The 19,046-nt window shown below is 34.4% G+C and overlaps 1 protein-coding gene across 1 annotated transcript in view; it reads right to left on the bottom strand.

The window, feature by feature from the left end:
- Window positions 1-964: 964 nt before the first annotated feature.
- LOC120528704 (FYN-binding protein 1-like) overlaps window positions 965-19,046 on the bottom strand; it is a 101,893-nt gene continuing 83,811 nt past the window's right edge. The window contains exons 13-20 of the mRNA XM_039752860.1: window positions 15,595-15,720; window positions 12,087-12,115; window positions 9,346-9,421; window positions 8,285-8,384; window positions 5,599-5,761; window positions 4,466-4,499; window positions 2,382-2,413; window positions 965-1,340 (exon numbers count right to left, since the gene is read on the bottom strand). Coding sequence (XP_039608794.1) covers window positions 1,318-1,340; window positions 2,382-2,413; window positions 4,466-4,499; window positions 5,599-5,761; window positions 8,285-8,384; window positions 9,346-9,421; window positions 12,087-12,115; window positions 15,595-15,720 — 583 coding nt within the window. The 3' untranslated portion in view covers window positions 965-1,317. The remainder of the gene's footprint in view (window positions 1,341-2,381; window positions 2,414-4,465; window positions 4,500-5,598; window positions 5,762-8,284; window positions 8,385-9,345; window positions 9,422-12,086; window positions 12,116-15,594; window positions 15,721-19,046) is intronic.

Raw genomic sequence — 19,046 nt, 5'->3', positions numbered from 1 at the left:
TTTTACTCTCACTTTCTATAGTTACATGTCTACGACTGGTAGAGCTTCCATTCATTCCCTCTTCATTCCTTGGTGGATTCTACTTTTTGAACATCGTTAGTGCAGCTGGTTGGATAATGGATAGTGTAATTAGTTAAATTTTAATTCTCATTAGGATTGATTTTTGGTTTTAGTTTTCACTTTGTTTCTGACTCCAGTATTTTGCTCAGCTCTATGATTCTTGTCTGCCTGGTTTTATTTTGGCCTTCATGGTTTTCAACCTTTGCCTGCCTTTTTACTATTCGTTCCTAGCGTTTTGGTAAATTTTTCTCACAATAATCCTCCAGTACCTGTTAGTGTTCATAACTATCATATAAGCTAAACTATATCTCACTCTGCTGTCACCTTTTTGCACAGCACTGTCAATTTGCTTCACCTACCACAGTGCAAATCCTGCCTACTACACCAAGTATTTTGTTGTAAAATCATTAGTGATGAGTGAACCTTGTGGGGTCCGCTTTGCAAAATTGGGGAAGTGTTCAAGAACTTCACTGTACTGAACCCAAATTCATTGAAGTGAATGGGGAAGGAGGAGCTGAACTAGGTGGCTTATAATGGTGCAAGTGAATTATAAGTGTCCTGGAGGGCCAGGGAAGTGTCTGCCAACTATACTGGATTGTTTATCATGGCCAAACATATGACCTGAGCTGTGAGGCAGTAATGCTAACACTGCGCCTCTGTGCCTCCAACAACAAAAGATGCAGACAGAACAATAACCACAAACAAAATACAACAAATTTCCACAAACTAGAAGTAATTAAAAATGTACTCACAGAATTCCAATATTCAGGATACTCATTAGCAGTGAGAATAAGCAGCTTGTGGGACTGGCTCGCTCCATTATTTTAAGCCGCAGGCTCATACATTAAAATATATATATACAGTATATACATAATGGTATGCTTAAGGATGGAAAGAACACTGATTCTCTTTAACTCTTCTGAGACACTTTATTTGCACCACAGATGCAATCACAAAAAAGAAAACAATCTTGCTTGTAAAACCTTTTGAAAAACAAGTTGCCTGCAAATACGTCAGAAATGACAGCAATCAATACTTTTCACAAGATTACCAAAGCCAGTCAACAGCAGCAAAATGAATGCAAAGTAAAATTTTTTTTTTCAGGTGTACAAAATATTTATAAATTATCATGTGTTGCCTGAACAATTAAAGCTTTTTTTAAAGTCATATACTGTAAACGGCTGATGCAGAGGTTGCTGCCAATATTTAATCTTGAATGTTCATACAAATAAATTTCTTGGAAACAATACTAGTCATTCAGTCATTATCGTAGATACAATCTAGAAAGAGAATTGAAAAACAACGTTAAAAAATAATCACTATTAAAAAATGTTGGTTAGACTTTAAGACTGGCAAGCAGAAAGTCATACATATGTATTAAATAAATACTTAACAAAACATCAACATCAACTGAAATAATGACTCCAAGAACTGAGTGAGAGCACAACTTACTGCATAAAATTTAATATCTATAAAAGTTTCTGTAAGAATGCAGTGTGAATTATTCCAAACATTTTTACAATAAAACAAAAGCTGCAACAAATCACTGACATATAAGCACTGAGGTGAAGAGTTCAGACAGACAGCTTTTGGGCCAGCAGCTCATAGAGCCATTTAAGTCATATATTTATGGCTGCAGTGTGCCACTCACTTTAAAGAGCGAGAACAATGGGTTTCTACATTCGTAGTAAGACCTGTACAACTCAACTTCACACTTTTCAGAGACACAGACAATGCATTTGGAAAAATGGAAATGATGAAGTACAAAAACCAAAATTAACTAAATATAAAATTTGTTTTTGTCTGAAATGTACTGTATACTAGTTAATATGTAGGTATGTTTAAAATATGATAGCATTGTTAATACTTATTTATAGCTAGGATAATATGTATGAGGCATACATTTTTAAATTATCTTCAAAGAAAAAATAGTTTTCATACTATAAATGAATTATGGAGAAATTCCACATGGCTATTTTAACAGTTTTGCTTTACATAACACAAATAACTATTTAATTCTCAGATTCATTTTCACCCACAAGACAACCTGCTCTGTTGGACTGTGCACCTGTTCTCTTAAGCACAACTACTGAGAAATTAATAAAATGACAATCTTTAGTTTCACCATTACTGTGGAATTTTTGTTCTTTCAGATTCAAAAATCTGAAAGAATAAAATATTTAAATACATTTCTTGAAAATCATAATTGCTATTGCTGTTTCTTGCTGATTACGTATGGGTTCTTATCAAAATGTCCCCTGTCTTGAAATGATACAAAACTATTCCACAAAAAGCATTTTCAAATTACAATATTCACATACCATCTCCAATATCATCATAAATGTCAGAATCCCTATTAAAAACAAAAGGCAGACATTAGCATTTCCCTAATATTTTTAGCAACTGCAAAAGTTCACAATATTGTTTGCTTTCATTACAATAACAATAATAAAAATAAGTCATACATTTAAATAATTAATACACAAGTAATAAATAATACATTTAAATAAATAAGATAATACATTTTATTTATATAGCACATACTGCATAATTTTCAAATTGTAAGACAAATTTTACAGTTAATTGTAACAATGTGAATTTCAAAGAGAAAATGAAGTTCAGCTAAATCATTCCAACTTCACACCTCTTCTCACTGTGTATTGCATCCCATAGGGCTTTTCAAAACAAACACAAATATAATACGAAATACTTAAGTGGAATGACACCTTACTGAAATAAAGACTCTGAGAGCCATCAAGAGTACTGGCATTAATCAGAATTTAAAACAATGAACCAAATGTACATAAAGAGTACAATGTTAGTAATGCTAAATTGAAATGATTGTTGGCAACCTAGGTTTTTCAGCAATTGTGATGAACCAAGTTAGGGGTCCATGGCGATTAAGGATTTGAGTATAAAAACAGGGCCTCTCAGGCTATTTGTGTGTTGGTGCATGCAGAAGTGTAACTGAACAGCCGCGAAATGTTTTCTGAGGAAATGGGGTAATTGTGTTTGCTCATGGGTGTGCAATCAGTTCAGTCAGTTTCCTCATTGACGTACCGCAGGTGAAGAGTCAAAGCAGCTACAGCCACAAAGTATAAAAGGAGCCAGAGTAGGAAGGAGAAGGAAAGAAAGAGGATGAAAAAAGAGAACAATCAAACTGGAGGGAGTAAAACTGAGGAGAGACAGGTTTGAGAAAATTGCACTGCATGTTATTTATTTGGAAACTGTTTAACAAACTGCACCAAGTGCTTCTCAAGCACCAACCTTGCTTGTTAGTGTCCTTATTGCCCTAACCATTCCTGTTACGATTGTCTGGGTTTTAAAAGGGGATGACCCCAGCTGCGAGCAACCCAGGCATCACAGCTATTTAAGCATTTATGCACTTTCTATACTTCTGCTAATTTTATTTCCACCAAAAATGAGGAGTATTTTTAACTTGACAAAACACATTGTTTGAACATTACACATGTTTTAAGATGGTTTCATAGCAAAAAATAATAAATACCAATGTATGCATTTTTATAGCATAAAAAGTGATGAATATTTATGTGTAATATTGCTGACCTGGGCTAAACTTTAAAAAGTGCAATAATATACATTGCATATATTGTTGTGGTCAGTCAGAAGGAAGGGTACCAAAGTATTTAGAGAGTGAACGGTGGCACAGAGCAGAGGCAGGAGAGAGCAGGCAGCATGTCCTGGTGTCCTATTAGTGATGAAACATTGTCATTCCAGTGCAGCAGAGATGGAAGGGTAGAACCAACGGAAGGTAGGCCCTGTTAGTAAACTCAGAGGGTCTTTGCACAGATGTAGCAGGGATACTGAGTGGAGATGCAGCCAGAAATAGTACATTAATACTGTATGTAATATCACTCCTGAAAACTAGTAGGTAGGCAACCCTGCTGATGCCAGAGATGTCTTATCATCCCTTTGAAAAGAAATAACAGGTTGGACAGAGGTTCAGAGACTTTTCTGGTTAATAGAGGGTAGCATGTGTCCAATTCATGTGCCCTTAAGAGGAGAAAATGAGAATATAGCAAGGAGTGGGACAAAGCAGACAGAAACAGGATGGGATTTGTCAGGAGTAGCTGGGTGCAGATCACTATTATAAAGTACTGGAGGTAAATAAACAAAGGCATAAATGTGTCATCAACAACCATTAATTGAAATAAACAGATAAAGAATATAGCCATATACAGTAGTGTCTCATTCAGCATTATTGCACTTGCTGCATTTGCCATTCTGAAGAAAAAATATACAAGGTTCTGCTTATTTGTTACAAATGATTAAGAGAAAAATGAATAGATACAAATGAATAAGGGCTCTTTTAAACGGTTAAATTAAGAAACTATCCAAAAAATACACCTTTATTGTGATTTACTATAAAGAAAAGTTAACTTACTCTGTAATGATGTTGCTTGTTGAAACAAATCCAACTAAAAAAGTAAAGTAGATAATAATTTCTGTATTAAAAACTTGAGAGTTCAAATCATATGTAACAACTGGCTTTGTGTTGAAACACTGCTACTAATACCAAAAAGAGTTTAGCTTTGATCTGCAGATAAAAAACATTTACCCTTACCAGACTTTAATTATCTTCATCATGTATATTTTCACTTATATCATGGGCATTTTCGCCTATAATTAATCCATGCAACAGTTTACATGTTCTTATGCACTGTCTGCAATGTTTCTATACATACAATAAAAAAGGGCATATGAGTTTTTAATGATGTGGGAGAGGCAACATAGTCCCATGGAACAGCCCTTATGGATTCCTTGGGGCTGCCAGGGGATGCTGAAGGGTTTCATAATCCCCACTTTGCACGACATCCGATTGACCCAGAAGTACTTCCATTGGCCTATGCCCTGGCACCAGATGTATTCCAAGATAAAAGGAGCCTCTCAACCTCGGCCAGGCGAGCCAGAGTCTGTAGGAAGTAGATGATGCTTGCCTAGAGGAGCAGAGGTGTGGAGGAAAATATTGGAGTGTTTATGAGTACTTGTATGCTGTACCTTTGTGCCTGGGGTATGAGGTGCTGTAGCGAAAATATTTTTTAACACATTAAACAGGCCACATTAATAATAAAAATTAACATGTTAACTTTACCATGCCAAATATATTTTATTTATATCTATACCTATTTTTTATTTATATCTATATCTACATCTGTATATATCTGTATATATATATATATATATATATACAGGGATAGATAAATACATGTACAGTACATATACAGGGTATATATATATATAAAGTGTACATTTTACATGAAATTCTGTCATTTCATTTTTAACACTACCTCTGAAAAAAACAAAAAAATGCTGGCTTTAGTTCCATAAACCAATGGTACTCCCAAACTAAAGTGCACATGTATTGCGGATTTGCATATTTAAAAAAAAACTACATTTATATGTCCGCTAAGCAAGTTGTAAACTTCATTTTTTTAAATTAATTGCTACAATATAAATTATTGGCAGTTAAAATTGTGCATTTGGTGAGCTAATGCCATTTCCAGTAAATGAGCTTACATTTTCCTTCTTCATTCCTGCAGATAAATTTGTTGTCCACAGCTTTTTGTATAACATCCAAGACCTCACTAGGTTTCAAGGCCAACTCCTTATTTGCCCATTTTTTGTTGTTTAGTCCGGGAATAACAGTGACCTGGTGCAAAACCTTAATTTCTCCTTCATACTATAGAAAAAAATATAAAAGTATATATTCAAATAAAAGCAATAAATATGATTCAAAATTCATATACATTTACCATATAGTTGGCCATTCCCAATAGAGTTCCCTTAAAATTTCTGAATTGCATTAATAAAGAAACAAAACTCAAATATATATAAATTTGTTTATAATTGCCTGCATTTAAAAATAAGCTGTCTCTGTATTACCCCACAATCAGGACTGAGAAACACTTGTATGTGCTATACAATATTTATTGAGATTGAGAGGCATGAACTGCAGAGGTTAAGTCTTGTGTGTTGGTTTAACTAAAAACTCTTAAGTGACCCAAAGTTGCTGAGTACAGTTGTGTGGTAAAGTGCTCTGAAATGGACCAGCAGACCAGTCCAAAAAGGTTCCATCCTTGTTTATGATTTTGCTAGGACTCCTGCAATCCAATAATTGGATTACCGTAGTTAGAGAAATTGATGGATTTTCTTTTACTTGTCCCTCTTTTTTCTATTTAGAAATTTGAATTTAACTGAGATATTAATATTTGAATTGCACCACTTATTGCAATACTATTTTATTCTTATTTTTTAACTATCTGTCTTTTGGAGAAAAAGGATAACATTACAATCATAACATTTGTGAGTGGGGCACAGAGATATTGTTATTATAGAGGAAAGTTAGTGGATCACTGAAGCACTGCAGAGGAAAACAAGGAGCACAAAAATATATTATTCACTGATATGCCAGTTGATGTTAACATGTATACATCCCATGTCTAAAACATGAATGGCTGTGGGACTGGTACTAGAAATGGATTTGGATATCAGTCTATTGCAGTGAATAACCTATAAAGGCATACACTCTGTCAAACCAGACAAATTGTAAATCATCAGTAAGTCATGGAACACACTGTACATTAGGGCTCGGTAGGAAATCAGAGAGCCTGGAGTCCAAATGCATTGAAGCTGTAACAATGCTTGGGGCATCACCATGTTCTCTGCTGGTTAATAGTATAACCTTGATTACACTGGGATTCTGTGAATAGGTGTAATGCAGATGCACCCACCATGGCACATGAGTGTGATCCTTGGGTAAAAGTGGGAATGTATTATCTTCTCTGCTCAAATATGAACCGTTAAATTTAATGCACAAATTTGTGTTCACTGTAAAGTGATTTTTATTTAATATCAATTATTATTGATTTCCCAATTCACAGAGAACACAGACGCAAAAGTCAGTAAAAATCACTAGCCAACAAATGACTCAGTTATTTTAGTGTATTTCAGGCCAAAGAAGGGCAGTCCCCATTATATAGTAAGTAGGACTCCGAACATGAGCACCTTATAGGACCTACACCTTCTGATACTACAGTCTAGGATTCAAGTCCAGTGATAGCAAGAAGCAGGATAAAATATATATAGGAGGCTTAACTTGAAGAGGCATTTGCTATCTATAGGTGCTTTATCCAGTATGTTCTCTGTCCACCTTACACACTTTAAATTGAAAGGAGCCCAGGATTATTTAAGTTCCAGACTCAGCCACTGGAACTCAAATGGATGTTGGAGCTGTCATCCTAGAATGCCCCTGCTATGCCCTTAAATGGATTGTACAACTAGACCTTCATGACACCATTGGACTTCTGTGACACCCCTGCCCAATACCCTTGGTACTGAAGCTCAAGAAATAAATGTATAAAATAAATTCACTCTAGCCCCAGAAGAAAGGACAGTGCTCATGGTGGTCAAGGCTATGGCTCAGTTTCTTTTAGTACTAGGCATAGCTGCAAATACACAATAAACATTGCAGCTACACTGCTAGAAACAGCAATAGATGAGAAGTATGTTTTAAGCAATTAAAGAAATGAGGCTGTGTATACAATAGATTTTTACTCTAAACCCTGTTTAAAGAAACAATAAACAACACTTGACTCCAAGCTATCAAATACAATAATATGTTTGATCATATAAATGCATGTGTCTTTTTTTAAGATAAAAGGTTCAGATTATTTAAGCATCTACTTACATTAATATTTCAGTTTTATTTATCGGAATGTTTATTACATTATCTCTGAAGCTTTCTGAGTATTACTCAAATCAACCTTTGGATTATATTGCACTTTTTATGGTTAACAAAATCCTATTCATCTGTACATATGCACTACAATACCAGATAATGCATTCTGACAATTATTGGACTACTAGTGCCTTGGCCCCTTTGTCCCTGAACTGGTAAGAAATGTAATGGTCAGATAAGGTTAATGGATGGCTACCCTTAATAGCCCTGTCTGCCCATTTGTGTTATTGCAAAACATTTTTGGATGTGGTCTTTCTTGATGCTAAACTGGAATAAGTGGATTTAGGAATATTATTTTATAAAACAATCACTGAACACAAACTGATTCTAATGAACAAAACTGTTAAATAAGGAAAATAAAATTGTACTACTTGACATTTATTTGGGTGACCAGTTAGTATAGTAAAGTCTTACTTTGTAAGTATAGTATAGTCTTGCTTTGAAGTAAATATAATATAGTCTTACTTTGAATCTTTTTCTGAATTCTTTTTCTTCTTTTTCAAACTTCTTTTGCTTCTTGGGGTCCTTATCTGGTGTTTTGTCAGCATTTTTAATCTTTGGGAGGCTAGCAAATAAAAATCAATCAAGACATTAAGTCAGCAAATCTGTGTCAAAATTAAATGGCTGAGATTTATATGGCGTGTGAACAGTAAAGAAACATGTGCCTTTGTGACTCTCTTTCCTCTTCATTATGTTAGGCAGCATGGCCTCTCTGTCCTGTAATCTGTTAAACAATGTTGTAATGTTTGCAGTGGTGTTATTTTATAGATTATCATACAGGTATATCCACTATTAACTATCTACTTTTTCTGTACGCATCTGGGAGTTTACACAAATCATTATTCATGAGTAATTATAGGAAAAGTACTTTTATATTTAATAAATAAAAAATAAATGCTTTTAAATAAAAGCTTTTCTGCACAATTTGATGCTAAATGAATCCTCTGTTTGCTGTTTTAGGCTAAGCACCAACAGTTTTCTTTATGTTCACATTTTTTATCATAATGCTTAGTGTCATGTTTCATTATTTTTTCTTGATGCTTATTATGAAAGAAATACAAGATGACAAAGGTAATTGGGACAGTCAGAGAGGTGTTGTTACAAGACTGATCATCACACAGTTGTCAACTGACTTTAGTATTAGTGTGAATAATGATTATTATTGGTACTACCCAATAAATGGACAGGTTACTAAATGTATGAACTTTACTTATATAATATTGCTCCTTTTAATAGAGTTAAAGTACATTTATTATAGGATGCAAAGGAAACAACTGGGCAAATCAATAAGGAGAAAGAAAGAGTTGCATTAGGGCAATAATGTCAATCAGGACTCTGATCAGAATGAAAAATTTCACAAAAGTGCCTTAAAACCGTATTAGGGACATCTGCTCCAATATATAGGCTCCACCTTCTCCGCAACTCTCCTCTGGATAGACGGGTTTGGAAGAAGGATAAATGGATTTCTGTCTTTTTGGATGTTGTATAAAAAATGGACTGCATATCCACAAGTAGTTGAGGATTACCTTGATTCTGGAGGTGGAGGAGGAAAATCAGTTGACTCCACATCATCGTAAATTTCATCATCTGCAGGAGTTTTATCTAAAATGATAAATTGAAACAATCATACAAATCTGTAGTTTTTATTACAAAACAGATAGGAGCTGACACAATACAACAAGTTTGAAATGGCTTATGGGTAGTTTGAACACACATAACATAGCACTCTGTCATTAGTCTATTTGAAGCCAATGTCAAATGAACATGGACGGTTTTCTGAAGGATTGCACCACTGTTGAACAACACACCATAGTGAGATTTTCTTTGGGCAGAGGGAGTCAAACACTGATGAAATAAAACAATATATATACAGTATATATAAACTATATATAGAATATACTGTATATTCACATCACCTAACACACAAGTGTAGGAAGTGTCTAACAGGTTCCAGTGGGAGGAGGAAGGATGTTACCCCATCTGTAACTTTCTTTTGGTTTTCACATTTAAGGAGGAGGAGGATGCCCCAGGAGACAAGTGGCAGTAGTAATGTGTGTGGGCGTAATGGTTAAGGCATTGGACTTAGGTCTTCAAACCCTGAGGTTGTGGGTTCAAATCCTGACACTGTATTCTTGAGCAACTTACTTCAGCAGACAAATTATTATAAGTAATAAGAGTGACCACTTCTGCCCCACCGCTTCCCATCTGTCCGATATTTATGGAGACCTGCTATCAAAGTCTCTGTTTATACTCAATCCAGCTACGAAGGAGGACAGTTGTGCCTGAGGATCTATCAGAGGAACAACTTGCCTGTTCTGCCAACCAGCCTGCTGTTATCGTCCAACCTTCATTTTGTTTTGCAAACATGTCTGAAATTAAACAAAAAACCCCAACAGACGCCCTCATTTTTATCTTCACCGCATATATACAGTATGTGCACTAAAAATATACTTATAAATAATCTAGCATATATATGGCATAGCTGGCTATTACAAAACTTCAAAAAGTTTAAAAAAATGTAATCTTAAGTCAAAATTAGCCTTAGAATAAATGCTTAGAACAAAGGTCAATTGCCACTTTGGCCTTTAAGATCTCTTTTTCAATCCAGTATATTATTGCTGTAGGGTTTGTGAATTATAATGAGCTAATAAAATTATGTGATAAAGTAAATATCTCCTGTGGTTTATATATCAGGACATAGCCAATAACCATCTATTTCATAACGACCTAAAATTAGAAACAAAAATAAATAAAACATATTTTACATTAGGGGTGGCGCAGTGGTAGCACTGCTGCCTCACAATAAGAAGACCTGGGTTCGCTTCCCGGGTCCTCCCTGCGTGGAGTTTGTATGTTCTCCCCATGTCTGCGTGGGTTTCCTCCGGGTGCTCTGGTGTACTCCCAAAGACATGCAGGTTAGGTGCATTGTGATCCTAAATTATGCTTGGTATGTGTGTGTGCCCTGTGGTGGGCTGGCGCCCTGCCCTGGATTTGTTCCTGCCTTGCTGACTGGGTTGGCTCCAGCAGACCCCCCGTGACCCTGTATTAGCTTATAGCAGGTTGGATAATGGATGGATATTTTACATTAAAAACAATCCAGTACTCAACAGTTATTTCTCTAGAAGTAAAAAAAAAATATCTATTTTGAAATATAAAAATTATTACTGGTGGATTTCACATACGGTTTTCATTTTTTGGAAGATAATAATAGCAATGTATAATAAAACGTCAAAATGGAATTCTCTCTAAATGTAATTAAACTTTTGTCATACTGGGTGTTACAAAATAAGCAAAATATTTTGTTTCTAAAACACTTTTTACTTTTTCAGCATAGAAATAAATATTTCATAATTTTTTTTTTCTGCAGATGCAGATTGACAAATTCCTTCATTTTAAATTGCAATAACTATTTTTAGACTAAATATACTTCCTGATAAAACCATTTCACTTTTAATTATTTTTTAATTCCTGTCTAAACAAATATGTATATAGTGAGCAGATTTTACACATTTTACAGTTTGTCTCATTACTATGTATAATTCTCAAATTGCAATCAACTCTATATGTTTAAAACCACACTCATGTATTAAGTATTTCATGGGCAAAACAAGTAAGCTTTCTAAACCACTATAATAAATTGAAAAATAATAATTAAAGTCTGCCCAGTCTTATGTTCCGTGAAAGGATGTAACTGAATATAAAGCACCAGTCTACTAAGCAAACTGCTCTGAAGGTCAGTTTCATTAAGTCACTTGCCTCTAGTAGTATAAAAACAAACATTTGGCAGTGTGTACAGTAGTATACCTCTGATTGATACAAGGAATGCAACATGGGGAAATATAAGTATTATAGATCATGTTTAGCAGTATTTGCCCAGACTATTGCCTTGTTCTTCACAAATAAGCAATGGTTTGAATTCACATGGCTCTGTTATAGTGGAAGTAAAATATATGCACCACCTAAGACCACGTACATTTTACTGTATTAAAATATAATATAAAATCTCAACATATAATATTGAAATTTTGGTGATTGATGAGCAAAGAAAACCTTATAATGTCAAAGTGAAAACACTATTCTAAAGTACTGCCATAAGTCTTTTCTTATGAGTGTCTTTCAACTTTGCACATCTGGATGCTGTAGTTGTTGCCTGTTTATATTAGTAAACTTTCTTCAGCTTGACCCTGTATATGAGTCAGTCACAAATTCCACGTTGGCAAGGAACTAAAGAAATAAGCAAAGATAGATGAAAGATTTGGTTTTTTACCTTTTGCAAACTGAGGTGGTGGGGGTATTCTGAAATATAAAAAAGTGTGAATGAATAGCAGGCTTAACATTTTTTGTCAGAAAGGGATAAGAGTCGTTGTTTATAAATAAAGTGATAGCAATATTATTAAGGTAAAAGTGACAGATGAATGAAGGAATCACAGTTGAGCGTACAAACCTCAAGATTCACTTAAAATGATGACATCATTCAGATTGATTATAAAGATACATTTGCAACATGGACTGATTACTTTGGCATATAAATGTTTCAAAAAATTTAAAAAAAATCAATACAGGATTGAAAATATCTGCAATTCAAGATATAATACATGGATGATTGAACAAAAACAAGGGTGCCCAACTCAATGCCTGAAGACTGTCTCTTAGAGTACTGGATCACAGCATACAACCAGTAGAATACAGTTAAACCAACTGCTAAATTCTTCCAATTCAGTTCATTCTGCACTATGGGTAATCATGATGTCAAACAATGTCATTTGTTTTATCAATACAATGGAAGAAATTATTACCATCCAGGCTGCACATTTTATGCTAAAAGTAAAATAAGTGCAGTAAGTGATAAAATTATGACTTTAATTTGCCAAAGGGTTCAGTTAACTCTGTGCATTTGTGGCAAATATACTTATTTTTCTCAAAGCAGACTTGTATTTTTTAAGCATCAGTAATTTCAGAAGAAGCTTCTACATACTTAATATTGTTGCATAATTAGGTATAAATGGATGGTAATGGATAAAATGTTAAAAGAGAAGTAGCCAACTTAAAAATACGAAGCTGAGATATAGTACTACTGAGAGATTTCATAAACAACATGAACAACATGCTGCATATACTTAATTTAGGATCTGCATGCATTGGAAAATTCCAGGGAAATAAGTAAAATTTTGAAGAAACAATTATGATTAATTGATTTATTGAATCTTAAAAAAGATTTTTAGAGTAGGAAATGAGTAAATACTATGGTCATTATGTATTAAAAATGAATTGATTAAAGCTAACAATAATATAAAGAAAAATATGCAAAAAAAGTAAATGTCCATTAATTTACTTAACTTAATTATGATATAATGATATCATTTTAAATCATAGCCCACTCTCTGTGTAGAGTGTGTTTCCCTCTGTATATCTGATTTTCCTTAGTATTTCTAACCTCAGTCTCTTTTTATTGTGCAGGTTAGTTTAATTGGCTGCTTTGATTGGTCCAGTGTTGGTGAGTGCATGTAAATGTGCCATACGATGAGCTGGGGTCCAGTACAGGGATTGTCCCTGCCTTGCACTTAATTAGAAATGGCTTAAGAGTCCTGATATCATGTTGTGGACAAAATGAATATATTATTTTTTGCAAGATGGTAAAATTACTCTAGGATATTTTATACCAACTCTTGAATATTTCATAGCACCAGTTTTACATGTTATGTAAATATTTGTTCACTTGTAAAATAACTGCCAGGAAATGACAAGCCAAAACAAAATACGATAAAAAGTTAATTTGCTGGATTTTTAATTTGAATAATTTGGTTGTTGTTTTTATTGTTTCTGCCATGTATACCAAATGGCTAGTTGTTACTGTGCTGCGCTCACTTCTTCGGGTGTGTCTGACTAGCATGCCCTGAGCAAGTAAAGAAAGCACTGTTATTCTTTTAGTATTCTGAAAACAACTCTATTCAGCTATTTTTACTATTCATTACTTTATCTCAAGTGGAACTTGTGCACCCATTTTGATTGTCCCCAATTTTCAGATATTATGAGGTATAAGGGAAAAAAAACATTTTGTAGCATCAGATTATACAATAGCATTCAAAGGAATCAATGGAGAAATGGTAAACATGAATGACATGTCGCAGTGTGTGTTCTCTGCATTTCATTGTTACAATGATAGAGTAGGTGTTGATGTAAACTTCAAAGAACTGGCAGCTATACTCATGAAAATATGACCTACTAAATATGCATTTGAATTGAACACTGTCACACTGTTAAAAGGACTGCTATTAAGACAGGTGATATTGAAGAGACACAGGAGATGCAGATTTCAGTACTCAAAACACCTGAATTACCTGATCTGCCTAACAACATCAGTAGATGCACAGATGAGGCTGCACAACATCTGCCTTATGACTACATGTCTTAGAAAGAAGCCCTCTGGGTGTAGGATTTTGCCACAATTCATTTTTTAACAGGTTGTCCCCAGATGTGTATTCTCATTTGAGAATCCCAACTGACCCATGTGACTATAACCACATAGTCATGATAAAGCAAATTATATATTTTGATGATGATTTTTACCCAGAATATACAAAATAATTCATAACACTAACATCTGTGTAATTAACACACACAACAATAAAAAATGTATCTAAATGAGTTAGTCAACTCATTCAGACAATTGTAAGAAAATACAATATTATAATGGTAAATATAATACTACGGAGATGTCCTTTACCAGAGTGAGCTGTGTAGCTGAAAAAGGCTGTATTCTTCTGTTACTTGGTTTTCAGAGGATTATAGGTAAGCAGCGTAATTTAAAGGTTTTAATGGGCAATATATTTTAGGTGAACTTATTGCTGACTTGATATGTAGTGGATGGAACTTCAGTTATGAGCTGAATCACTTCTATGAGCATTCTCATCATACCTCTCTTATGTACTGAGCGCTGAATAGCTTTCAATGCACTGATGGTTCTGTTGTAACGTATGCTTCAAGATGACTTACCTTTTTATTCTGATTTGATTATTTATTCTTTATTAAATGGTTTTACTGGATTTTCCAAAAGTAGCAAATCCAGAATGTCAGAATATTCTTTAAAATTAAATTGGTAAGTTTATGTAGTAACCCCATTAGTAAGCTGGAAAAAAGATCTAATATGTTTAGCTGTGGCTAAATTTAAACTTCTTCCGTAGGATCTGAAACACTGTGCAAAGCTCCTGTAATAGACAAAATGGAAGTAGCTTTTTTAGGCTAAACAAGCATTTCTTTTGTTGTTAGATCTACGTAACTTAGTCTTAGAGGAAAGCATTTCCACTCTTATGGTAGCAAATGAGAGAAACACTGATAAAAAGTGTTATGATATTTGCAAAAATAACAAAAACAAAAAATACTGACTAATGAATGCTCGTTTTATGTTGCTGTATCCTAGGTAGTTCCAAGCACTTCTCTAGAGTCTTTATTCAAAATTTGTTGTTTTTAATATGCTATGTATACTATAGAACGTGGGCTTAAGCATGTTCCACTCCTGTGCTCTGAGCACCTACTGTACCACATCTTACATGGGTCTCCTGCAGTGTACTATATATTTATTAAAAAGTTATTTTTTAAGTTATTCTGTAAATATCTAAGTATTAAAAACTTAATAAAATGCGCGTATTTAGACACCGTATATAAAATATACAGTTAAAAAATAATTTTAAGGTTAGTTGAATTTGCAATTAGTAAGTTAATTAAGATTTGTCATTAGTTTATTCATAGCATTGTTAATTTGGGTCTTGACTTCTTACAAACTGCCTTCTACATTTTCCAGATTAATGTCAGGTAAGCTTTTCTTTTTTTCATCTTTGCTCTTTAGCATCTTCAGCAGTCCCCAGGACCAGGAGTTGGATTTTGGATCTTCCTGTGAGCCTAAACTTTATCATATAGTTATGATAAAAAAGCACAACATTAATAAAAATATATATATATATACATATATATATAAAACTGACTAAATAATATTATACCTCTTTCAGGTAGCACAACAAAAGTGCGTGGGACAAATGAGCGTCGACAAAAGTTCACCATGACAAATATGTTGAAGAGAAGTGTGCATAACGACAAAAGCTTGCGTCTAGATGTAGCTTGTCCAAGGTACTTATATACTTTATTTTATTTTCATCTTATTCCAGCTTAAGTGCCACCTGCAACAGCTAATGCTGACATCTAGATAGATGCAAGTATGTATCCCTGCAGCCAGGAGCCATATATCAAGTAGGAGTGGACATACTCACTCATGAAGTTGTCAAAATAAACTTTTGTCATGAATACTCTGAAGTTTTAATTGGGGAATTATACAATTTAAGCAGAACTGAAAGGATACACTGCAAGAAGAGTCAAGCTGTGTCCCCAAAACACAGACCTAGACCAAGAACAGCCTAAGGGCATGTTGATTTCAAGCTGTAATTTTTTAAACTTCACTTCATGCTGAGAGATTTTTCAATCACCATTGCATGCTGTAGTCAAGTTTTAATGACGTAAAAATTTCAAGTGTATACTCCAGTGTCAAGTTCACACAGTCATATTTTATTCTTATATTCATGCCTTCAAACCCCTAACAGCAGCTTCCTGACACACATCGATCGTAGCCACCTGCTCTTCAAGAGAACTGGGTTTGCTTCCTGGTCCATCACTTTTCAGTTTTCAATTCACATTCTGGATTTTTAATGTGAATTCTTCACTTTCAGGTGGCCAAATACTCCTCATTCCATGATCTCAACTTTTAGTGTTCATTTCATGCCTTTACTTTCTCTTCATTTTACCTTCTTACTTTCTATTCTTCATTTCATTCTTGGGATTTTTAATCTTCATGTCAAGCCATCACCGATCTTACCTAAAAAGAATGCATTGATATTTGCCTTACTATTCTTATTGTCTACTGTTTGGCTTGCCTCTCCTACCCATTATAAGTATTGTTTATGTCTCCAGTACGTCATGTTATTACAATATCGAGTAGTCCTGATATGTGATAAACTAGTGCTTTTGTTTTTGGCTTGAAGATACAATACAGTTGAAATGCAGGTGATCCTTCCCATTAAAGGGAAACAACGTTTAAATTATTTGAATGATTCGCACTGTTGGCCTGACCTGCCAGGAGGCCAAAACACCTGGTGTGTCATTCTACTTTTTAGCATACTCTTTGCACAGGTGAATCCTGGGCTGGGATTTTGCAGCATGTGCAATGACAAGAGATTTCCAATTCATTTTACGTAATGACTAATGTCATGATGTTAACAGGCCATAAACTCCTCCTACTCAACACTGTAGTCCCACCCACTTGACATTGCTCCTCCCACTCAACATTTGGCTCCTGGCTGCAGCAATACCCTTCTATCCTTCTCGATAAATGACACATTTAGATTTTTTGCCAGGCATTGCACATAATGTGGCTCTATAATTGAACAGTATACTTACTCTTTAATTCACATTTTTTTTCCCTCTTCTTTGTGTATAATATTTCACCTTATATAATATTTTATGATTTGTAAATTTTATTTAAGGTGCTATGAACTGCACAGTACAGAGACCCTTAACTATATGAGCACATTTGTCCTACAGCACATTTGTTGATGCACCCTATTTCAGTAACTAAGGCAAACAGGGTACAACACACAGCTAGTCTAAGGCTTGGAGCAAAGACGAATACAGGCATATGACAAGGGGAGTACATGAGCAACTCGATGTGAGGTTTGCTAAAGCTGATGAATATTTCATAAGCAGAATGCTAAGCAGGTACGTATATACAAACCAGGTATCCTTGTTTTACATACCTCTGTTAACAATGAAAAATATCCCACAAACCTTAAAGGTATAGTGCTTTCCAGTTCACCTACTCGATTATCAGGCTGCACTGTTCCACAGCACTACTTTTAATTTTAACAAACATAACAAAAGATCCTGGCTTTTAAAATGTGCATGATGTTGGTATAACTGTGTTGGAACTGCCTTTTACTACAAATGTTCTTTTTTTTTTTTTTACATTATTTGTGAATTTTGTAATGTTTGTGAAAGTAGCATTTGAGAATGCCAATAACATCTGTTATTAGATAACTTTGCAAGAATCTTTTATTTATGAGTATTGGTGTTCTTAAACATTACTCAAATAATTTTAAGCAAGAATATAAACACCACCCTTTATAACAAAACAGCTTGGGGAGAGTTTCCTGAAAGTACTGTAATGATAAGATTGACCATTAAATTATTTGGGTTTCCCTAAATTCCTCATAACTAAAACAAAATGTTAAATCATTTATAATTTATGTGTCCCTCAACCTATTCATTAATTTCTAAGAGATTCTTGTATGTCTGTAGTACTAGGGTGTTGTACTGTATTAGCCATTACGAATGTAGTGAGATCTTGCTTGAAGAAGGGGCCTGAGTTCCCTCGAAAGCTTGCATATTGTAATCTTTTTAATTAGCCAATAAAAGGTGTCATTTTGTTTGACATCTCACTACTAAAACATCTTGCTTGAAGAAGGGACCTGAGTTGCCTCAAAAGCTTACATATTGTAAACTCTTTAGTTAGCCAATAAAAGGTATCATTTTGCTTGACTTCTCACAACTAAGAGATTCTTAAAAGGTGATAAATTAACAAAATTTCTATGTTGTTAAAAGTTTTGAATAATCTGAGTCCTAAAGTGGAAGCTAAGTATATTTTAACAGAGGCATTTCTATATAGTGCTTGGTTATTGGGAGAGGCAGGAGAGAAGAAAAGGGAAGGACAAGAATTGGAAGTTTGTACATACAGTATGTGGAAATACAGTACAGCTGCAATGGAGAAAACCTACTCAGAAGAACATCCACTGAATTTTGTGTCTATGTCTCTGACCACCACTTCAAGAAACCAACCCTTGTATACTATTTAAGTTAAATCATGGAGTGTAGCTAATATCGGTGCATAGTCCCAGTGTCTTAAAGTATAGTCATACCTGCCATAAAGGTTCTCTTCATTGAATGTACAGTACAGGCGATCTGCAAGCACTGAAGATTTTTTACATATTGTAAAAATTGTGTCAAAATGATGTGGGACTACCCACAATGTTTTCATCTGTGGACCAATTCAGCAGTGTCTCAAAAGAAAAGAAACAATTAGTTTTGTGGTGGATGACTACTCAGTGATAGCAGATATCCCCTTTCTGCACACTTGTTGACACTTGGGACTAACTGCCAGGTGATGCTTGAAGAACAAAGGGACACAGCA

This window comes from Polypterus senegalus, chromosome 4, assembly GCF_016835505.1.
Source record: "Polypterus senegalus isolate Bchr_013 chromosome 4, ASM1683550v1, whole genome shotgun sequence".
Lineage (NCBI taxonomy): Eukaryota > Metazoa > Chordata > Cladistia > Polypteriformes > Polypteridae > Polypterus > Polypterus senegalus.
Note: the sequence above shows the minus strand (reverse complement) of the source record. Positions and strands in the feature narration are given on the sequence as shown.